The 23,731-nt window shown below is 39.8% G+C and overlaps 1 protein-coding gene across 1 annotated transcript in view; it reads left to right on the plus strand.

The window, feature by feature from the left end:
- Positions 1 to 23,731, plus strand: part of LOC123522538 — a 45,325-nt gene that overhangs the window by 7,536 nt on the left and 14,058 nt on the right. Inside the window, exons 4-5 of the mRNA XM_045297727.1 lie at positions 20,979 to 21,045; positions 21,998 to 22,026. Coding sequence (XP_045153662.1) covers positions 20,979 to 21,045; positions 21,998 to 22,026 — 96 coding nt within the window. The remainder of the gene's footprint in view (positions 1 to 20,978; positions 21,046 to 21,997; positions 22,027 to 23,731) is intronic.

Raw genomic sequence — 23,731 nt, forward strand, 5'->3', positions numbered from 1 at the left:
CTCAGGCATAGGAGCCATTGTGAGAATGGCAGAAGATCCTGCAGTGCTTTGTCTTGTTGTATATGGGGTCGCCATGGGTCAGAACTGACTCGATAGCACCTAACAACAACCACCTGGGCAAAGTATTGAATGATACAGGAAGCATCCAAAGAAGACGGAAAGAATCCAGAGTCATTGTACCAGAGGGAGGGGGTGGCAGTTGAACAAAAAACAATGATGCTGAAGGAAGAAGTTCAAGCTGCACTGACATTAGCCAAAAGCAAGGCTTCAGAAACTGATGCAACACCACTTGCTATGTTTCAACAAGCTCATGAAGTGCTGGAAGCACACAATGGTCTATTAGGAAGTTTGGAACACAGCTGCTTGGCCAACTGACTGGAAGAAATCTATAATTGTACTCCCCAAAGAAATGACCGACAGAATGCTAAAATTATAGGGCAATATCATTGATATCATACGAAAGAAAATTTTGCTGAAGATCATCCAACAATGGTTGCAGCAGTACATGGATGAGAGCTGCCAGAGGTTCTGCCTGGGTTCAGAAGAGGGCTTAGAACAAGGGGTGTGCTTGCTGATGTCAGATGGATGTTGGCTGAAAGCAGAGAATAATAGAAAGAAATTTACTTGTGTTTCATTGACTATGCCAAGGCACTTGACTGTGTGGGTCATAACCAACTGTGGTTAACCTTGGGAATGGGAATTTTCCAGAAAACCTCATTGTGCTGATGTGTAGCTTGTATATGGATCAAGAGGCAGTTGTGCAGAGAGACCAAAGGAATACTTCAAGGTTTAAAATCAGGAAAGGTTACAACAGTATTGTATTCTCTCATCAAACTTATTCAATGTGTATGATGAGCAAACATGCAGAGAATCTGGATTGTTTTAAGAAGAATGCATCATCAGGATTGGAGGAAGGCTTATTGAAAACCATGGATATGTAGACGGTACAAACTCGCTGACTGAAAGCAAAGAGGACTTGGAGCACTTGCTGAGGAAGATCAAGGATCGCAGTCTTCAATATGGATTACAGCTCACTGTAAAGAAGACAAAAACACTCACAGCTGGACCTATAGATAACTCATGGATTTTGTCTTGCTTGGACCCATGCTCAGTGCTCATGGGAGCAGCAGTCAAGAGACCAAAAGATGTGTTGCAATGGGGAAATATACTGCACAAGACCTCGTTAGAGTACCGAAAAGTAAGCATATAGCTTTTTAACTCAGGCATGCCTCACCCAAATCATGGCATTCTCAACAACCTCCTATGTATGCTAGCATTGGGCATTGAATAAAGAAGACTGGAGACAAATTAAGGCGTTTGAATTGTGGGGCTTGAGAAGAAAATCAGAAGTACCATGGACCGCACAAAAGAGAAATGGATCTGTTTGGAAAGAAGTAAGGCCAGCATGCTCCTTAGAGGCAAGGATGAAGAAGCTACATCTTATCTACTTTGGACATGTTTTCAGGAAATACCTGTCCTTGGAGAAGGACATCATGCTTGGTCAAGTGGAGGGCAGTGGAAGAGAGGAAGGGCTTCAACAAGATGGATTGACACAGTGGCTGCCACATGGGCTCGTCGGAACAATCCTGAGGATGGCCTGAGCCGTTCAGTATTGCATTCTGTGTGCCTAGGGCTGCTTTGTGTCAGAGCTGTCTCTATAGCACCTAACAACAATAACAACAACAACAACATTTACCTTTGCTGAAAATATATCCCTGAATGTGGGGCAAGAATTCAGGAGACAACGTTTTGAAACCTTCGAGGAAATAACCAAATACCTTGAAGTGGTTCATCACTGAGGCTGCGATGCAGCGTCTTACTTAATGTTTTCTATTTTACTTCCTTGATGTCTAAAATCCATTGTGATAGCTACACAGATCCTCACAGACAAAATTCATGATTAAAGAGTTCATTAGGGAAGTTAATTGTAATGCCAGTGAGAAGTGTTGACGGTTGTGTTGTGCTTCAGGACATGTTACAAAATTCTTCCAGGTCTGTTAATAAATGGCAAAAGGAACATTCCACTCTGCTGTAAACCTCAACCCAAAGGAGTTCAGTCCAAGCTCCGTGGGTCAGCAAATTCAGCTCCCTGAGTTAAGGGTCCAGAGGTACCCAACTCCAGTAAGCCCCATCTCGAAGGACTTCAGCTCCCCTTCTGTGGGTCAACAGCTTCAACGTGTCCAGGGGCGCTTCCTTCTAAAAGCCAGCCTCCAGCATGAAAGCACCCATCTTCCCTTGCTTCGTGGGTTGGGAAGTCCATCGCTCTGTTCCATGTTTTGACTCCTGGTTCTGCTGCTCCTCCCCAGATACGCCAGCTGTCATCTGGATCCAGGAAGTTTGTAATAGCAACTTTAAAACTTTAAAAAGTGCTTCCTATTTGCTGACACTTCCAGATAATGCCAGGCACCAACTGAGTTTGAACGGCCCATCTTTTAGTTAGCAGTCCAGTGCTTACCCATGTCAGATCAAAATACCATGGGAAACAGAATTGGTTGCTATGCAACACATACATGACCCTTGTCTACAGTACCAATCACTGGCGTATTTTGAACTGGTTCAAAGTCCTCGTTAAACTATTCAATTATTCTAGGAATTTATAAAGTATGCTATTATTATTATTATCATCCACATTTGCAGTTGAGGATACCAAGACACCTTAAGAATGTGCATACTGCCAATGGCTATAGAGTTAGTTAAATGTTGTGAAGGAATTAGGGAGCCCTCGTGGAATACTGGTTATGCACTGGGGTTGTGATCCTTAAGGTTGGCAGTTTGAAACTACCCAGCACTCCATGGGAGAAAGACAGGGCTTTCTAATCCCATAAACAATACAGTCTCAGAAACTCAAGGGGACAGTTCTACCCTGCCCTATAGACTTGCTATGAGCCACATCCACTCAATGGCAGTGAGTGAGAGACAGAATTTGTATCTCAGTAGTCTAACTCCAGAGCCTACGTTCCTCACTGAGCAATGGAGATGATGATAATAAGAATAGATAGTATAAATGGGCTTTCTTTGCTATGTTATTGAGCCCACATCAATGTATGCTGTATCCTAAACCTAGTGACTTCTGAGTTAAAAGAAACAGATTAGAGACAGACGTAAAGCACAAATTGGGGTTGGGAGAAGTGGGGTGGGGAGTATAAGTGATGAGGATTGGAGAAGCACCAGAGCTACAGATGCTAAAAGAGTTAAAGATCTTCCCAATGAACTGAGAGAGAAAGCCATTTGTGGTACTCACATAATCTGGTGTCAATTTGAGGATTCAGAGTGAAGGGGTGGAGTCTAGCCTGTCAATCAGGACTCGGATCGATGACCTCGTTTGGAGGCATTATGGAGATAAATAGCTCACTGGAGGCTTGATGCAGGTTCACCCCCTGCAAGACATCCCTGTGGAGAAGACCTGTGGAGAAAGGCTGATGGAGCCAGACCTCTGGAGCTGGAGAAGCCACATAAAACCCCTGTCAGTGCTGAGATGCTTACAATGCCACTGGATCCAGAAGACTTCCCACCCATTGACCTGTGATCTTCTTTCATTCGGTGTCATTGCATGTGTTTTGTGAGTCTGAAGAGGACTTTATAGATTGGCATTGGACATATGGGCTAATAGTGGATTTATGGGCTTGATCTGGAGTGGGCTGGGATGGTTTATCAATATTCAACTGCTCTTGTATATAAGTTGCTCTCTTATATACACATGAGTGTCTTTGAATTTGTTTCTCTAGTCTACCTGGACTAACACACCATTCATTCCCTGGAGCAGTTGTCTTGAAATAGAACTTTTGCCTCCTGAACTGTGAGAAAATTATCTTCTGATTTTTAAAGCCACCTACCTGTAACAGGTGTTACATCAACACTATGAATGGACATGCTTTTCTAGTGAAATCTATCCCACACGGTTCATTCTTCTGGGGCAATTACTAGCAACCATCCAAGTAAACCAGCATACAATATGGGTTTAAGCTGTGTTTTACTATCTGACTCAGCCTCACTCACACCACCCTACTGTTTCCCTCCTTTAACCAACCTTGTACCAGATGCCAGGTGGTATCAGCTTCCAAGGAGTGTTCAAAAGGGGAGAATGACAATTGCATGAACTTTTAGGAATCAGTTTGATGTTCTCAACACCGCACAGTTCACAATTGGTTAGCATTTAGACATTTGGCTATATAAAAAGCTCTTACTAGAGAAGAAAGCTTCTTTACTTCTATGATATTTATTAAACTTTTTCATTTGTTTTTTTCCCTTCTCATAATTCTTTAGAACCCTGTTCTTAACTGTGACATTTTTAGTTCAGATAATAAAGTTTCACTACTCAAAACTTCCATTTCCTGAAATATAGTAAAAGAAAATAGAGCCTCTACTTCCTTCCTAGAAGTTGGGGCCTGATGACTCCTGGTAGAACGTTCACAGTCCCACACAGACTCCATTGCTGGGGACAAACAGTACCACTCTGTCAGCCATCCTAAATGCATTAATAAGGAGCAACACTGATAAGGTTTTCTCTGTTCATAATATTTGTCTTTTATGGGGAAAAAGCAATATAGCAGCCTGGAATACTAAGCTCCTGCTGACTAAAGCTTTCTTTCTGATTTCCTTTGCTACATTAGCGCCTCAAGATCATGATTAATGATTTTCCCATGACCCTGGATTTCCTGCAGTTGTTTATTCAGAGCGACTGAACAAGTTAGTTCTGTACATACCTTAGAATAATGTTAGCAACAACAGCCACAATTGACAGAATTAAGATTATGAGTAGTGTTGATTTTTTTAAAAATATGGAGCTATAAACATGTATCCATCCTCTGTGCTACTAGATAAAATTATGACACAGGCAGTGCTATTCAAAGTTAAATACAAATTAAATTTGAATTATCTGGCTTTTTATCAATAAATTTTCCTCCCTCAAGATTCCTTAATTCAAAATTAAAATTAATTTGCATTCTTAAAAAGAAACAGAAGGCAGCAGCGTATTCGAAGTGTCCTCAAAAGGTTCAGGGAACAATCCCATTATCTGTTCAATCATTTTTCCATGAACTTCTAAAAGTCCCCTAGATGCCATTGCTGCTCATTGCCGATTCGTTGTTTCTCACTCGTGTCAACCCTATGTGCAGCAAAGTAGAAAGGTTACTGGGTGAATTTGAACTTTTAGTAATGGAGAGTAGTCAATTTACTAACCACTCATTTAGTCCCCACTCAGGGTAGATTAAAGATTGAATATGGTAGATCGAAGTTTGCTCAGGACTATATATCTGTATTTCTCTCTCAATTGCCTTTTCTTTCTCACTCTCAGACACACAAACCGTCTCTTTTATAAAAATCAAGACTAAGTTCTATTTTTTAACTTCTGTATCATACCTAAAAGGAGCCCGGGTGAAGTAGGGGGTACATATAATTGCTAATCTCCAGGTCAGCAGTTAAAAATCAGCACCATTAAATGTTCTAGAGTTTCCAACCTTTGAAAAGTTATCCATAGTTTGTTAGAAGCCACACAATCAAGGAAACTTCTTTCTGGTGTTCTCTTCTTCTCACCAAGATCTACGTGACCTCTTTCTACGTCTACCTCTGAACCTAGCACAAATCTCTTATAGCTCTCAAATGTTTTTCGTTATTACTTATCTTCTGCAAAATTGTGCTTGCATGCAGCATTAATAACATTGTCTGATAATTTTCACATTCTGTTGGGTCACCTTTTTTTTTTGCAGTGGGCACAAATATGGATGACTTCCCCATTTCTTGGCATAGGCCAGTGAGTGTTTTCAGGGCTGCATCAGCTAGTCGAAACACGTTTAGTATTTCATCAATTCCTGGAGTGGTATCGTTCAGCACACCTTGGTCTTCTTTAATCACATTCTGTTGAAAGAGTTGAATGTCAACCAATTCTTTTGGTACAGTGATTCTATGCATTACTTCTGTCTTTTTTTTTTTTTGGATGTGTCCTGACTCAATCAACGTCTACAGCCTTGGAATATTAGGGTCCCTGTGAGGTAAAATTGAGTCCATGGCAGTGGGTTTGGAAATGGGTATATCACATCTTAATTTTATCATGTCATAGAAGCCCAAACTAAAGATAGGTTTACTGTAGTTTTAAAATGTTAGCTTTAGACATCATACCAGGAGAATGGCTAGCAGTGAATCACTTTAGGAGATGAAGAACCGAATCACTACAGCAAAGAGCTTCAGAAGTGTTAGAAATAAGGACTTAAAGAACAACATGAAGTCAGAATAGCTTCCTATTATGAAGTCAGATGAGTTCATTTCTTTTTCTTTCTTCTTTTTTAAAAATCATTTTATTGGGGGCTCGTGCAACTCATCACAATCCATTCATCCATCCATTGTATCAAGCACATTTGTACGTTTGTTGCCATCATCATTCTCAAAACAGTTGTTTTCCACTTGAGCCCTTGGTATCAGCTCCTCATTTTCCGCTCCCTCCCCGCCACCCCCTCACTCATGAACTCTTGATAATTTATAAATTATTATTAGTTTGTCATGTCTTACACTGTCTGATGTCTCCCTTAACCCACTTTTCTTTGTCCGTCCCCAAAGGAGGAGGTTATATGTAGATTCTTGCAATTGGTTCCCCCTTTCTACCCCACTCTCCCGGTATCGCCACTCTCACCACTGGTCCTGAAGGGATCATCTGTACTGGATTCCCTGTATTTCCAGTTCCTATCTGTACCAGTGTACATCCTCTGGTCTAGCCGGATTTATAAGGTAGAATTTGGATCATGATGCGGGGGAGGGGATGAAGCATTTAGGAACTAGAGGAAAGTTGTAGGTTTCATCATTGCTACATGGCACCCTGATTGGCTCCTGTCTTCGCATTGCTCAAAACGCTATTAGCTAGTACAGCAAGATGAGATTCTAAATGGTAACGGCCATGTTCAAAGAGTTGTTTTCAAGAAATTATACTCTCTTCAACCTGGCTTCCTATCATATCCCATCCTTTTTCATTCTATCATAAACCAGTTCCTATTCAGGTCCATTCTGAGTCATGGAGAGCGCAGGTATGCTGGGAGAGAAGTGAGCTCGCCAGGGTTTTCAAGGCTACTCTCTCTGAAGTTAGTCTCCAGGACTTGCTTCCAAAGTATTTCCTGGAGGATTTGAATTGCCAGCCTTTTGGTCAGTAGCTCCCACTTAAGCCTTTACATCACCCAGGGGAAATTACAGTCATCACTCAATCCCCCAAACAGTAACCACAGCCACCGATGCTAACAAGTTTGGTTAAAATGTGAATTATTTATATAAAGTGTATATATCATAAAAAGAATTAGAAAAGCAAAGTGTCTTATAACTGCAACCTATTAATTAAGACTGCTATAAATAAAGCTGTATTTTCACTTTTGTTCTTCTCTTGATAAACTTTTACTTTAATTTGGATATCAAGGTTTCGGAACTTAAAGGCAGGTAGGGGTCTGGGAAGGGATAATAGATTTGCTGTTGTGTATCTCTCAGTATCTGTAATTTCAGGACCCTTATCACACTTAGCTGAAAATATCTGCTGAGTTGATCAGAAGCAAAATCTCTGTTGCTTAGCAACAGCCGGCCTGGCTTTCCCTTTTTTACAGAACCTAATTATTTAAAGTCTCAAACTGAGGTCTAAGTTCAGCCCTAGACTGTGCCTTGGGTTTATTCTAGCTCAGGCACAATCCCAACACCAGCCCAGGCCATGTTCCAGCTTTAGGATGACTGGAGCATCTCTCTCAGCAACTAGACATAACCATGGACCCAGCACTTTCTTCATGTCTAGACCCTTTCCAAACCTGGGCACAAAACAAAGCCCAGGTCTAAGTTAAGTCCCAGACCCAGCCTCCGTCTCAGCTTTACATCCAACTTGCGACACAGTTAAGACTCAGCCCTAGCCCTAAGCGCAGCCCCAGTCCCAGGTTCAGATCATTGCCTGATTCCTGGGCTCAATTCTCTTATCTTTGTACTCTTGTCCTAGGATTCACATCTATGCTCTGGCAAACACAGGGATGTTTTGCAGAAAGGATTAAAATGATGTTGAGTAAGGTTGTAAGTGTATTGGGTCACACTATGGGTTGGCATTGACTGTGGCAGTGAGCTGTTTTTGTTTTTTGAAGGACGTATAGTTGAAATGCAAGGAACTTCTTAATGAAAATAGGGTTAATCTTTAGTTTTCAGTAAATTTTGCAGCCCTGGGGGCTGAGTGAGCTATGTGTTGGGCTACTACCTTCGAGGTCTGCAATTCCAATATACCAGCTGCTTGAGGGAGAAAGATAAGCTGACTTGCTCCCATACTGATTCTAGGCTTGGAAAACCAAAGGGGTAGTTATAGTGTGTTCCGATGAGTCAAAATGACCTGAGGACAGTAGGGTTTTGTTTGTTTGTTTGTTTAAAGTAAATGTTGGTGGAGTATACCCTGGATTTTTTGCTTTATTTGTCTTTGCATTTGAAAACTTCATAATTAAATAATAACATTTTTTTCAACATTCTACCAGATTGTCTCTATATACCTATATATATTTTCATTACCCTGGTGAAAGAGTGTTAAGTTTATGTTACTCTAATGGCACTGCATTGGTATCTTTTTTTATTATGAATTCAGGGATTAGCCGAGATGAGAAGGGGGCTGCACCAAATTGAAGGCATGCAAATGCCTCTAAGGTCCAGTGCAGTGAGTTGAGATGCTCCTCCTCTTGGATACTGGCTGAAGTGCTATCTCTTTTGACTGACAAAATTACCCTTACTGAAATCACCGTGCATTTTTGCTCTGGGGAAAAGAGTTTAGCAGCTTCTGTGTTTTAGAAATTTACTCCTTGAATATTCTTTAGCTCTAATAACTCTGGTTGTTGTACTAGTAAACCGTGGCTTTCAACATTTTTTGTGTGTGCACTGAGAATGACTTTTACAATGTATATGTATAAACTAAACTATCTTTTATTATTAACTCTACTGCTACCCTTAGAGGCAATACATGCCCTGATGTCATGACGGGGGCAGCAAGTCCTTTGGGGACAGGGCTAGGAAGTTCAAATATCATGACAAAAATTCACTCTACCAATCTAACCTCTATACCACCTTCAAATAATATGTACTTTGAATGCATTTATTACTGCCTCAGAATTGGAAACAATTGTTGAAAATCCATTTCTCTAAAATATTCCATTGACTAGCCAAGATTTTGTGGATAGTTATTGAAGGGCTTCTTATCTTCATCAACTACAGTCAACTGCATATTTGCATTGCGGGTGTCAAACTCCTTCCCATCACACTCTACTAGGCTGGATATTACAAGAACAACGAGACTAGCTGTTTTTGTTTTTTCCCTTTATGTCAGGAATTGATTTGTGCTGCTGACTCTACTCAACTCTCCCTCTAATATCTGCTTTGAATATACTTATGTACCAAAGGTATTATAGTCACAAAAAGAGGCAATTCATAAAGCATTGGGGTTTTTTTTTTGCTTTTTTCATAATTAGAATGTCTTTTCTTTAAAAATTATTTACCAAACAGTTGAATGAAAGTCAGTTTTGCTGAATTAATATGTTCCTTCGCTTTCCTGTCTATCTTGAACTCCAGGTTTGCTTAGCAACAGAATCAATACAAATCCATCACAAGCCCCTGCTATCTGCACATGGTAATTGCTCAGTGCCATAAAAACTAAAAAGTAATTTCTCTCTATGGTCAAGACAGGCTGTGAAAGAAATACAATCTAAGGAAGAGAATCTAGGCACGTCTACCCTTTGTATAAAGTGAACCACATAAATATTTCTTCATGATCAGCATGTACTAAAGAGAGTTGTTTGAATGTGTTTTTGAGCCATTCTTATCTAAAATTTCTGAGATAAGTTAAAGAGGCATTGCTTCATAAATTGTTTGGGGGAAATGAGGTCCTGGAACCAAGATGTTCTGAAAAATTCTGGAATACTGGTTAAAACTCTTTAAATATTAAGCAGTGATGTTTTATGATTCCACAGGAAGGATAGGTGACTATGAGAGAAACATTCTGTAATTAGTTTCTGAAAATGATCACTGTAAGCCTCTATATTTAATTATCTGATAGAAGTCCATTCTCCACCCCAACCTGTCTTTTTGTTGTCACAACCAACAATGACCAATAGAAATATTATGATTTCTTTGATCCCTAGACCAGATATTCCTTTGTTAGAAGGACTTTATTTGAAGTTATCAGTTCTCAATTCTGGGAAAGTGATGGTAAGTTTCAGAGAGCATCACACAAATTCACTGATGCCTTTATTCCTTCAAATGCATTGGTTTACGTTGTTATTTATCTTTCTTCTAAATAAATCTTATTTTAAAATATGTTAAATATAAATTTTATGTATGTATAAATCTAATTTTAAAGACTACATGGGTTCCCCCCCTGTACAATAGCCAAGAAGAGCTGTCTCACACTGTTAAGAGATGTGGCATAACATGCATTCAGTATCCATGTTATGAACATTAAAATCAGCTTCTGTCCCTCTCTCCTGCCTAGAATATCTCATATTTCATTTTCTCACCTTCAGAACATTCTTGCAGAAAGCATGGAGTATTTTTTTACTCTAGCCCCACCCCCAAGCTTGTAATCAAACAAGTTATTGTTTGTCATCAGGGGCCATCAACTTGGGTTTGATGAAATACTTCCCAGTTAAGTAAACAAGTTGAAAATACGTGAATATATTCATAGAGAAAATGAAAAAGTGCATATTCTAAATCCCCCAGCTGCCATGTGCCACAATTTGTGTATTCTATGGGATAGCTTACTGTCACAAGGTCACTGCACATATATAATAGGGTCTCTCTTTGTTTTTACTGCTATGAAATCATAGAAAACCTTATTGCACAAAAATATCAAAATATGAAGCTACTGTTTCTCTGTATGTTATTCACCTAGTTCTATAGATTTTTAAAAACTGTTTTATTGGCAATAATCCATTGGCTTAAATATATTTGAAAGAGTTGTCCAATCTGCAAGAACACTTTGTTCAACTAGCATGGCACTCTGTGATGCTCACCTTCCCTGACATGATTGCGGAAGACAAAATGGGTGCATAAGCAAATGTGGTGAAGAAATCTGATGGTGCCCAACTATCAAAAGATATAGAGTCTGGGGTTTTAAAGGCTTGAAGATAAACAAGCGCCATATAGTCGAAGCAATGAAGCCCACATGGAAGAAGCACACCAGCCTGTGCGATCATGAGGTGTCAATGGGATCAGCTATCAGGCATCAAAGACCCAGAACACAATCATATTGATATGAATGAAGAGAAAGGCAGAGTGGAGACCCACAGCCCATCAGTAGTCAATTAGACATCCCCTGTCAGAAGGGCCACAAGGAAGAGATGAGCCAGGCCAGGTGAAGTATAGCACGATGAAACATACAAGTTTCCTCTAGTTCTTAATGCCCTCCCCCACCCCCACTATCAAGACCCCAATTCTACCTTACAAAATCTGGCTAGACCAGAGCATGTACACTGATATAGATAAAGCTTGCAACACAGGGAATACAGGACAGATAAAACTCTCAGGAACAATAAGGGGAGTAGTGAAACTTGGAGGGTAAGGCAAACAGGTGGGAGGGGGGTGCAGGGTGGGGAGTAAGTGGAGACCGATCACAATAACCGATGTATGCTCCCTCCCAGCGGGACAGACAACAGAAAAGTGGGTGAATGGAGAGAGTGCTCAGTATAAGACATGAAAAAAATATATAAATTATTAAGGGTTCATGAGGGAGGGGGAAGGAGGGGGAAAATGAGGAACTGATACCAAGGGCTCAAGTACAAAAAAATGTTTTGAAAAGGATGATGGAAACATATGTACAGATGTGCTGACACAATGTATACATGCATGGATTTTAATAAGATCTGTAAGAGACCTCAATTTTTTAAAAAATTTAAAAAGAGTTGTCCAATCCTTACCACAATTAGTTTTAGAGTATTTATTCATATTTGAACTCATTATTATTAGCTCCCCATTACCCTTAAACCTGCTCTGCCATAACCCTAAGAAATTATCAGCCTAGTTACTGTCTGTATGGATTACTGATCCTGGATTTCATATAATGAACATCATATAAAAATACCTAACTTTAACAACAAAATAAAACACAGAAAGATCTCAATCCAAGACAAAGCAAAAGATAATAAAAACTACAACAAGTTTAAAAATGAGTTAAAAGGGAAAATGAATGATATGTTAATGTTTAACTTAACTATATCCGCAGCAATCCACTTTCCAGTGTGCTCCATCTGAAGGCAAGTCTATTCATAGCCCTAGTCAATGATTTGAGGGAATTCAATGGAGGCTTAATCTGTGTGGGGATTTTTCATGACGTGAAAAATATCTTCACACCGCATGGAACTGTCTGTGGGGAAGGGAGGCGATATTGCCCTGGTTGAGAGCCACTAGTCGACGTTGCCAGCACAGAAAGTTCATTATTCTAAGAAAGGGTTCTTTTGTTTATAAATAAGCATTCCCGAATGTCTGAATTTTTCATGGGAGTCAGGTTAATTCTCTTGCCTTGTCTTCTTTCTTCATTCTGTCTTCTTTGAGACTACCTGTGTTAGTGTTTATGCACTAAGCTCTTGGTTTGCTGAAGGCTGCATTTTACAATGAGAGCTTTTGACACATTCAGCTTCCATTTGAGTTCTTTCTGACCAGTAACCAATGTGGTGGGGAAGTTTTTCCCTTCTACAAAGTGTGCTCTACTCCCCTAAAGAGTTACAATTTAGGGAAACCCACAGGGGCAGGTCTACCCTGCCCTATAGGGTCCCCCATGGGTCAGAATTGACTGCAGGGCAGTGAGGGTCTTTGGTTTGTTTGAAGCAGTCCTGGAAGGGACAGCCTTGCCTCAGGAGATATGTTCGAGAATGCCCTTGCTGAAAATGATGGTACCCAGTTTTGTGGTTATGAGTTGTAGCCTGACCATCAACTAGCCAGATAGTCAGGAGACCCCAGAACAAACCCTGTAAACTTCGCTGATCTGTCTTTGTGCATGGAACCCAATTACGGTCCTTTCCCCACTTCTTTGGCTCCTCCTACAGCAATGATGATTGATTTCCAGTCAAACATGATTTTATCATGGATTTTCTATGTAGAAATGGATCCTTTTGACACCTCATCCAGATGATTTATCTTTGTTCTAAAACTTAACAAAGTTTCTTTATACTATAGTTTAACATTCTGACTCTTTCCCCCTAGAACAACCCCAATGCCTGGGGTCTTTTTCTCTCCTTGCCCTCAATGTCATAGAATACCAACACGTAGACTTCGGAGATGTAAGTAGACATGACACCGTACTTTTCTATACTTCCCCTCTTCCTTTAATGAATGGTCCCAAACTCTAGGATCAGATTCTGTTCCGACAAAGTCATATTACATAAGTAACAGATATCTATAGCCCTATCTCCGTGGTCAAGAAGAGACCGAGAGCAGGTTGATTTGAGAAACTTTAAGTTTATTTCTGCAAGCACTAGATAAAGAAACAGTGGGATGTACTCCCTCCAAACTGCTTCACAGATTCAGTAAAAATCAAACAAATGAATTATACCTGAAGTTATGTGGGAGACTCGGGAAAAAATAATTTAGCTGGTTTTGAAAACCACCAGGAGGACCCAAAAACAATGTGGCAAAGGAATTGGGTTACACAGGAAACTAGCCTTCATTCCCTCAGGGGATTCTCAGACCATCCATTCGTTCCCTTTACTCCAGGAGCTCGACCAGCACTCCCTGAGGTCTTAGGCTTCATTGTTTGTCCAAATGACTTTGCTTGCTTCTTTCCTGAGTTACTGCATCCTTACTGAAAAAGTTTAAAAGGAATTTTTGCTGCAAGGGAAGGACTTACATTTTGGATTTTTAACACACCATCTTAAATTATGTTATATTGCTAGTATTTTTTTATTAACAGTGGTCAACTTTCACCCCTTCTATCAGAACCAGGGATAATAATTGACCCAATCTAGGCCAGCCAACTAGTTTCTCTCTTAAAAGAAGTCTGTGAACTGGGAAATCTAAAGATCACAGTACTAAATTTTCTATTATATAATCAGCAAATATGTTTTCTATAATGTATACAGAGCACAGGAAGAGCTTTCTCAGGGGGCTGGATACAAAAATTTGAGAAGGAAATTGCTGGATTCATCCCTCCCTCTCTTCTAACCTCATCATTCCACACCGTAACGCAAGAGGAAACGCCAACAAAAGAGGGAGGGGAACATGTCTGTAAGTCAAGAATGGCTTTGAATAGAATTTTCAGTGAAGCTTTATTTAGGATGTACTAAACTTTTAGTATTAAAATGAATATGAATCTCTATGATTTTAATGTTGTAATAATTAAACATTAAGGCAATGTTTCATGAATGTGTTGCTGAGAAACAAAGTCCAGGATTGTCAGTCACTGCTTCAGCCAAAGACAGATATGAGGTTGATTTGAGAAACTCTAAATTTATTCTGAAATGTGATACAGAAAAAAACAGCAGGGTTTGCTACCTCTCAGCTGCTTCAGGATTCAGTGATAATCACGCAAGTTATGTACCTTAAATTGTGTGACAAAGATTGGTTTTTACAATGGACACAACAAGCAATTAGTTGGTTCTCAATGACTGCAGAATATAATCAATAATCTGGACAATGTGATAATAAAGCGGGCTTTGTGATGGTCATAGGTAGTTGTAGATAACTATATTTCCCCAGGAAGCATCACACCATCATCCTCTGGAGCCCATGTGCCCTTGTTTGCCTCAAATGGAGATGCTTCCATGCATGGGCGCACCAGATCACCAGCGTTGAGGCATCTGAATGAGGGGCGCTTCATGCCTGGCTACTTATCTTAATGGCTTTGCTTAACTCCTTCCTGAGTTAGAACACCCATAATGATTAACCTTAAAAGGAAGTTATACTGCAAGGGAAGAGGCCATTCCATCTTGTATTTTTCAGGAATAAAACCTAAAATTAAGTTCTGTTTCTAGTACTTTGATTAACAGCAGGCTAGCTCATTCACCCACTTTACCAATTATGGAGCACCACGTATGTTATGAGATGATCATAAATCACTAGCAGCACATTCCAATTAGTGGTTCACAATTAGTAAGGCCTAAAATCATTTTTTTCCTTGCGATAATTTATCTAGAATACATGCACTAAAAAGAGAAAACAATTGGATGTTCTCGTGATGAATACAATATTCACTAGGAATGATATAGGTGATGAGAAAGGAGTACAACGTTCAACAAAAGCATGAGACAAAGGACCACTTCAGGAGAACAGTTGGTCATAGTATGAGACCACATTAAAAAAAAAAAAATCCTACACTGATCTCAGAACTAAGTTTGGAAATCCAACTGCGTTTAGAAATGACATTTCAGAAATATAAAAAGTAAACAAATGTTAATATATACTAAGTAGGTGTATGAAACTTGACCAATATAGCATGCTGGTGCCATGCCCCGGTTGTCTGTAGAGACTGTGTTCAAAGAATTAGGATTGAAGAAAGGCGGACGATGATTAGAAAAATACCATTTTTTCTTGTCCAGAAGAACTTACTTTCAGTCAGAAACAATGCATTAATGTTTTTCCAGATACCCTTTACTTGCCAGGGACTGATGAGGGAGGACCTTTGGAGTTGTTGAAATGTGTACACAAATATGATTTTATTTGAAAGAGAAAAAAAACTTTGGTGGAGAAGAGAACCTGACTCTTTAATGTGTTGGGCTACTTCATGGAGGGATCTGCTTCTGTGGCCTTGCCGCAGCTAATTAGACTGTAGAAATAGTTTCTCAGCAAAGAAGACCTTTGCTCTTATCTGCTGGATTTAATCCACTGTATCTAAAAACTAAAGATACTTTGAAAATTAAGCCGGTGTGTAGTGCTGTCAGTCTGTGTCTCCTTCATTTGATTTGTGAACATGTTGTGCACTAAGCTCTCCCATTTGGACTCTGATAGCCCAGGGAGTTGTAGGAAAGAAAAGGGTGACCTACCACTTCCAGAGAAGCCTGGAACAGGCTTCCCAAATCCTAGACCAGGGTCTCTCCCACTTAGCTGCCCAGGACAACCACTTGAGAAGACTTCTAAAAATATATACATTCAAATTCAAAGCTGTTTATTCAATCTGTATGTTGCACAAATAATCTGGAAAAGCTAGACCATGTGAAGAAGATTACAGCTTCATGGTTGGAGAAAACCTCATTAACAATCTGTGGTATGCAGATGAGACAAACTTGCTTGCCAGAACAAAACAATTTGAAACACTTACGAAGATCAGTATATTCAGAATGGATCATGTAGATCTTCACAACTTGACCAATAGATAACATCGCGATAAGCAGAGAAGTTTGAAATTGTCAGTGATTTCATTTGAATTGGATCCACAACCAGTGCTTCTAGAAGACGCAGTGATGAAATCAAATGTTGTATTACAAATGGGCAAATATGCTGCACAAGATCTATTTAGAATATTGAATATCAAAGATATAATTTTGAGGACTTAGGTGGTGTGCATGAATCAAGCCAAGTTATTTTCAATCACCTTATATGCACAATAAAGCAAGATGATGAATAAAGAAAGCATTGGTATATTTTAATTAGGAACTGCCAAGAAAACAAATCGGTTTTGAAATAGGTAGACCCAGAATGCTTCTCAGAAGCAGGAACGGTGAGACTTCATCTCAAGTGTTTTGGCTACACTACCAAGGCGACCATTCCTTGGAAAAGGACATCATACTTGGTACTGGAAAAGGTTACCAAAAAGGAGGAAGATCCTGGAGAAGACTGACACAGTGGCTACAACAAGGGGCTTCAATGTAACACTGGCGAGGATGGTGCCGGTCCGGGCAGTGTTCTGTTCTGTTGTACATAGGGTCGTTGGGAGTCAGAACTGATTTGATGTCCCCTAACAATAACAACATTTGATATCTGAGGCACCTGGCTAATCCAGATGAAATTTGAAAACTGTTTAGGTCACAACATCGATCTTATTTCCTACCTTCCTAACAATTATGTCTATTTATCATCTTTCTTTTGATAACAGTATATTATGATTCAAAGTCACAATTATAATTGTTCATATGAATCCATCTTTATAATAACTGCTAGTACAGAATGGTCTATAAGAAGTTTTATTTAAGATATAGCTTACTTATAGTAAGATGAATATTATATAATGTGCCTTTTTACATATGCCTATGCCTTTTAAAACCCTGCTCATGTACAAGTTCATCAGCATAGTATCCTTATGCCTCTTCCAAATCTACATTTGACCACTAGTTGTGTACCTCCTTTTTTAACTTCTATTATCATCTGTAACAGATAGTCTGGAAAACGGCCACCATAATATCGACTTTCTGGTACTCCCCTGTTGCAATGGGATAAAAGCATGTTTTCCTTTACTGGAAACTGCCAATAAATTGTCCAAAGTAGTTTTATTAAGACTCCTATCAGAAACTCACACAGTATGATTAAACATTATTAATTTGAATTAAACTACTGTACACAGTAGTTTCAAATCTAATATTATTTTTCTCTCCAGATTTTATTGAAATAGATGCAATTCCTCAAACTGTAATCAGTGAAATTTGAGGATGAAACATGATGTAAAATAAATACCTAGTTTTCAAATTACATTTCTACTGTTCAATACTTGAATCCAAATGAGCTAACATTTATTACAGAAAAGATCATTTATAATATTACTTGTATTCCATTCAACAGGAATTGGGGGCATTGATTCTTCCTAGAATTATTTCTCAACTCTTTCACCTCTAATCAGTCATCACCTAGTCTTTTGTTACCAGTTAATATGCTGCTTATCTTCGCTGCAGCTTTAATTCGGGCCCTCATCCTATCACCTGGCTCATTGCAACAAACCAAAACTGACCGCTGTCTCCATATGAGCTTCAAATGATTCTCCATATTTCATCTGCCATCATCATAGCGTTTCAAGATCTAGATGAAACGATAACTCAGTGAGATTGTCATTTTCCCCTAGAGCATCACCTGCTCTCTTATTTTAAATCCCAAAGCACTTATACATCTTTATTTTCTTTCATGTTACATCGAAATTTGTTGATGTATGTTTCCCATTTTTTTTAAATCTGTCAGCTCCCAACCCTGTGGGCTTGTCTTATTTATTTCCATACCAAGAGCTTACTGCAAAAGAGAAATGCTCAAAATACTTGAAAGAAATCTATGTCTCTGACTGATAAAGGTATTGGTATCTTAAGAAAGTTGGGATTCTTCAATATGTTTCTCAAGTATTTCAACTTCAAGATAAAATTTTATTGAGCATCATAAATCCTCTTCCAAAATAAAGTATAGCTCCTGACTATATGTTGACTAATAGATAACTAATAGATAAATAACTAATAGTTAAATTTGTGTATGTGTGTGTAGGTTCAGGCCACAAAGTATGGCCATTATCGGAAAACACTAAAACTAGAGTTCCTAAAGGAGGGGCAACTTTTACATAGGATGCTTTCTATCAGTGTAAATAAAATTTCCTGAAAAATTCATCATATACGGATGCTACATTTCTTACGATGAAGCAACTGCCAGGGTGTCCAGTCTTTTTCATCCTAAGTGAATCAATGAATATCTTTTCACCCCATAAGTTATCCATGGAAAAGGTATTTTAGGAAGTGAAATTGAAGAAGAATTTCACAAGTCTTTGATGGGTTCCCCCCTCCCATGATAGAGTATCTCAAAGTGAATACATTGTCAAAACCCATCTGTAGGTCTGTTCAATCACAGTGACCATTAGAAGGTGTTCCGCCATAGTGTTTAGGATGTAGGAACCATTTCCTTCACTCCTTCCGCCATCGAGCGGCAGCACGGGGAACAGTGAGGATGTTAGTGGGCTGGTCAGGGTGCTGTTGACCACAGCTTAAGAGAAGGGTTCTCTGCAGAAGAAGGTGGATCTGAAGTGAGACAGGAATTCTACTTACATCTGTGTTCTCCTGATGTAATAAAAAAGTAACTTCTGAAAGTGTAACTTTTGGGGGTTGGGGAATGGCAATGGTTGATTAATTTAATTGGAAAACTGGGTGATTGACAGGGGCCATTTCCCTAACACACTACATCATTTATATGCTAGTCTTCTAAACTTTTTAAAAATGTTACTTCTGCATTTTGTAATATGACAGACATGCATATATTTTTTCATTGAGAATGCTATGCATACCAGAAAGTACCCTGCCAAATCAATCAGATCAAGCCGTTTTCCCAAGGGTTTGGTACTGGGTTTTACTTTCCTGATTCTGTATAAGAAAAAATGAATACAATTGAATTTCAAAAAAAAAATTTTTGCCATTATATGACTGAATATTGAACTAAGATATTTCCATCTCTTAATAGGCATCATAAAGCTGAGAACAAGACAATAGGTAGCAAGAATTTACAATTCCCAAAGTGAGGCTGAAACCCCTATGCATGAACTGTGGAGTTGATGCCAACCCATCACAACTCCATGTATGTCACAGGGTAGCTGTGTTCCAGAGGGTTTTCAATGGCTAATATCTTCAAAGTACATTCTAGGCCTTTTTCACAACTAGACTTTGGAAGGGACTCAAACCAACAACCTTTTAATTTTCTGGCAACTACTTGACTGTTTGAACATTAAAGGACTCCTGAGCATGCATGGGAATTGGCAATGATTGAATTTTTGAATCTCGCTAACTTATCGACTTTTAGGGTATAAAAATATTGAAGTTGAAGAAGTCAAGCAGTTAGAAGAAGAAATGATTTTTTGAGAGTTATAAAGTATGTTATGTGATGCTCTCCCTCACTCGAGCCCAGTGAGACGGAATTCAAGCCACCCAAGGGGAGTTGAGATAGGTTTCCTGGTGTTCAGAACACAATAATAGAGTTATGACTCATTCCTGAGAAAATATCTTCAGTTGAGAAAATAAATTTCCAGCTGAAGGAGAGGCACTAGAGAGCTTCTGTCGTGACTAGCTACATAATTCGTGTGACTCAGCCCAAAAGGAAAATGCAGGTTGCTTGTTCAAACATCATTTAAACTTTCTAGATTGTGACAGCAGAGTACTAAACGAAGTTCGGTGCCCTAGGTCCTGTGTGTCTACGTGGTCTCAACAGTGGCATCATCCAGCTCGCAATAGTCTGCAAAGAGATCCACATGAGCAATGTGGATGGAAACATCACTGAGGTAGTTAGTTTATTGTACCAACCTGGCTGATAAACGCACGTGGGGTTAATTGAAGGGTGGAGAGACAAATGGCTTGGTGAGCCTCACCTTTAGAGTTCTTGGATCTCTTGCTTTGTGATGCTTGGACCAGGGTGCAGCTGCCTTAGCCAGTTCCCTGCTTCAGCTGACAAGGCTCACTTCCTGCAAGACACCCCCAAGGAGAAGCCGCATGGACCTATCCCAACGCTGTAGCAGCCCTGTGGAGACCCCTGCAGCACTGAGATGCTTACACATTCACCGACTCAGCTTTCCTCCTGCAGTCGGCATCACTGTGTGTGTTTTGTGAGTGGGAGGAGGACTTTGTGGATTAGTGTCGGACATATGGGTTAATGTTGGACTTGTGGGCTTGGGCAGCTCTGGGTTGGGATGTCTTCTTGATGTGCACTTAACCTTTATATAAAACTCTCTCAGATTTGTTTCTCTAAAGTACCCAGACTAAAACAATCACCCACAGCCATCGTCAGCCGACAGAGATGCCAAGGGCAGAAGAAGTGGTTGTGCTCTTTCTCTCTCCTCTTTCTCTTCAATCCACAAAAGTCAGAGGCAGCTTCCTGAGTAAAAGAGAGTTAGGAGATGAAAGCGAGCACGAGAAGTCAACCCTAAAGTATGTGGCCACCCTCTGCTCCCCACAGGAGGTTTCCAGTGGAGAGCAGACAAATGGAGGTGGGAGAAGTATAGGTTTGGCATTTTAACTACCATACAGAGCTCTCCAGTGCTTATACAGCGTTGTTTTCTATTATCTTACTTCAAAAGAATTATTGATTTGTGTTCTTAGCAAATATAACAAGACATTCCTTTTTCTTTTTATATCCAGAGATTATGGAACTTCCTAAACTTTTATGCAAGCTGATGATGAAGAAATGGACAATGTCCCTCTACAGGTCAGTAATGGCAACAGATGAAGGAACTTATGAATGTGCTAAATGTTCTGCTAGTTCAGTGGTAGTGGATTCAGGTGCCATTGTGTTGCCGTTGTGTGGCTCGTAGCAGCCTAATGTGCCACAGAATGAAGTACTGGTGGTCTTGGCCCTGCATCACCCTCACAATGGCTATGTGAGAGACCGTTGTTCCAGGCTCTGCATCCATCCATCACAGTTAGGGTCTTCATCCTTTTTAATGACCCTTCACTTTACCAAGCATGATGTCCTTTCCATGATTCTGGTCCCTCCTGATAACATGTCCCAAAGTAGGTGACATTAGATCTCACTGCCTTTGCTTCTACAAAACGGATAATTGTTCTAAAAAACGTTAAAACAGATTTGCTATTCTAGCAGTCCATGGCATATTCAATATTCTTTGAGAATGTCATTATTCAAATGCATCCATTCTGCTTCCCGCGTTCACATGCACATGAGACAGTTGGCATGACCTTGCCTTGGGTCCTCATACCTTAATCCTCAAAACAACGTCTTTGTACTTTGACATTTTAGAGAAATCTTTAAGGAGATTTTCACAGATCAATTCATATTTGTCTTCTTAGCTGGCAGCTGTTTACATGAGTGCTGATTATAGATTCAAGTAAGATGAAATCCTTGACAATTCCCATCTTTTGTCCAATTGTCAGAGTGTTGATTATGGATTCAAATAAGATGAGATCCTTGACAATTCCCATCTTTTCTGCAATTGTCACATGTGCTCAATTGTTCGAGTGGTGAGGGTTTTTGTTTTCTTCACATTGAGAAGCAATCCCTGCTGAGCTGAAGTCTTCGATCTGCTTCAGTAAGTGCCGCAAGTTGTCCTCACTTCCAGAAAGGAAAAGTGTACCATCTGCACAGCATAGGCTGTTAAGGAGCTTTCCTCTAATTTTGATTCTGCATTCTTTTTTTATTTCAGTTTTCCAAATTATCTACTCAGCATACAGAGTGAGTAAGTATGATGAAAGGATACAACCCTGACTCATACCTTTTCTGATTTTAAACCATAGAGTACCCAGTGTTTTGTTCAAATGTCTGTCTCTAAGTATGTGTAGATTCCAAAGAAGATTGACCAAAGGTTCGGGAATTCCCATTCTTCGTAGTGTTATCCATATTTTCACATAATTAAATACATTTGCATAGTCAATAAAACACAAGAAAACATCTTTCTGGTATCCTCTGTTGTCCGTGAAAATCAGCAATCATGTGCCATACAGTCCTCTTCTGAATTCAGCTTGAATTTCTGGAGCTCACTGTCCATGCACTCCTACAAATTTAAAAACATGATCTTCCATAAAATTATACTTCCAAGTGATCTTCATGATATAGTTTAATAATTTCCATATTCTGTGAGGCCACCTTTCTATGGAATGGGTACACATATTGACATACTGATCTCTTCCATTTGCTTGTCCAGGTCTTCTAAATTTCCTGGCATATTCGAGTGTTTCCAGGGTTTCAAGTTTCTTCAAACATTTCAATTGGTATTAAATCGATTCTTGGAGCCCCCTTTTTTCACCATTGTCATTAGTGCATACATATTCTCTCAATAGCACAGTTCTTGATATGTGCTGCCTCTTTGTAACTCCCACCAAATGACGTTTACCTGATGGGACCAGGTAAGAGATTTTTAAGAACCAAACTCAGCACCATCAAATCGATGCTAACTCAAAGTGACCCTGTAAGCCAGGGTAGAACTAAGCCCCTGTGCGTTTCTGAGACTGTAACTCTTCACAGGAGAGCCTGGTGATTTTGCCCTGCTGACCTTGCAGTCAGTAGCCCAACATGTAACCTCTGTGCCAGGGCTCCTAGGCAAGAGAAGGTAGGGGAAAATATTGATAGGACTCGGTTCTAAGTGACTGTTAAGAGGATTGACTGTGATTGCCATTGTGAGTTCAGGCCAACTCAGAAGGCAAAAAGGGGATAGATCTTGCTACCAGCTAGAGGAAAGAGCCAGTCGTGGAGAACATTCTTTGGACCCTGAGGTTCATGCTCATGGAATCTCTTCCATCATATAAGCAGCTGTGACACCAGAGTAATAACAGAGGAGCAGCAACTGCAGAACCAGGAGCCAGAACATGAGACAGAGTGGTGGTCTTCCCAGTCTCCGAAATAAGTGACACCGAGTGCCTTCAGGCAGGAGACTGGCTTATGGAGTGGGGTACTTTTAAAAACTTAATTGAGCAAGTTTTGAGATGGAGGCCAGGGGCAGGATAGGTTTGCTAGTTTACAGAATTAGAGCTGTCAATCTTCAAACCGAGGATTATGGTGACGTAAGGTGACCTTTATGTATGTGTTGGCAGGCCTAAATGAGTTTGTAACATTGTGCAAACAGCTAGAGGCCAATGGGCCATGTGGCTGAGAGGCCTGTAAAATGCCAGAGAAAGACTTAGCTGCAAGCATGTGTGTGTTAGTCTGGGTACTTCAGAGAGACAAATCCACAGAAACTCATGTATAACAGAGAGTTTTATATGTGCACATCAAGAAAACATCCCAACCCAGTGCTGCCCAAGCTCACAAGTCCAACATTAGCCCATATGCCTGACACCAATACACAAAGTCTTTCTCCATCTCACAAAACACACAATGACGCCGACTGCAGGAGGAAAGCCAAGTCAGTGAATGTTTAAGCATCTCAGTGCTGGCAGGGGTC

Source organism: Echinops telfairi, unplaced genomic scaffold (genome assembly GCF_000313985.2).
Source record: "Echinops telfairi isolate 266 unplaced genomic scaffold, ASM31398v2 ScPeMD7_7421;HRSCAF=8459, whole genome shotgun sequence".
In the NCBI taxonomy this organism is placed as follows: Eukaryota; Metazoa; Chordata; class Mammalia; order Afrosoricida; family Tenrecidae; genus Echinops; species Echinops telfairi.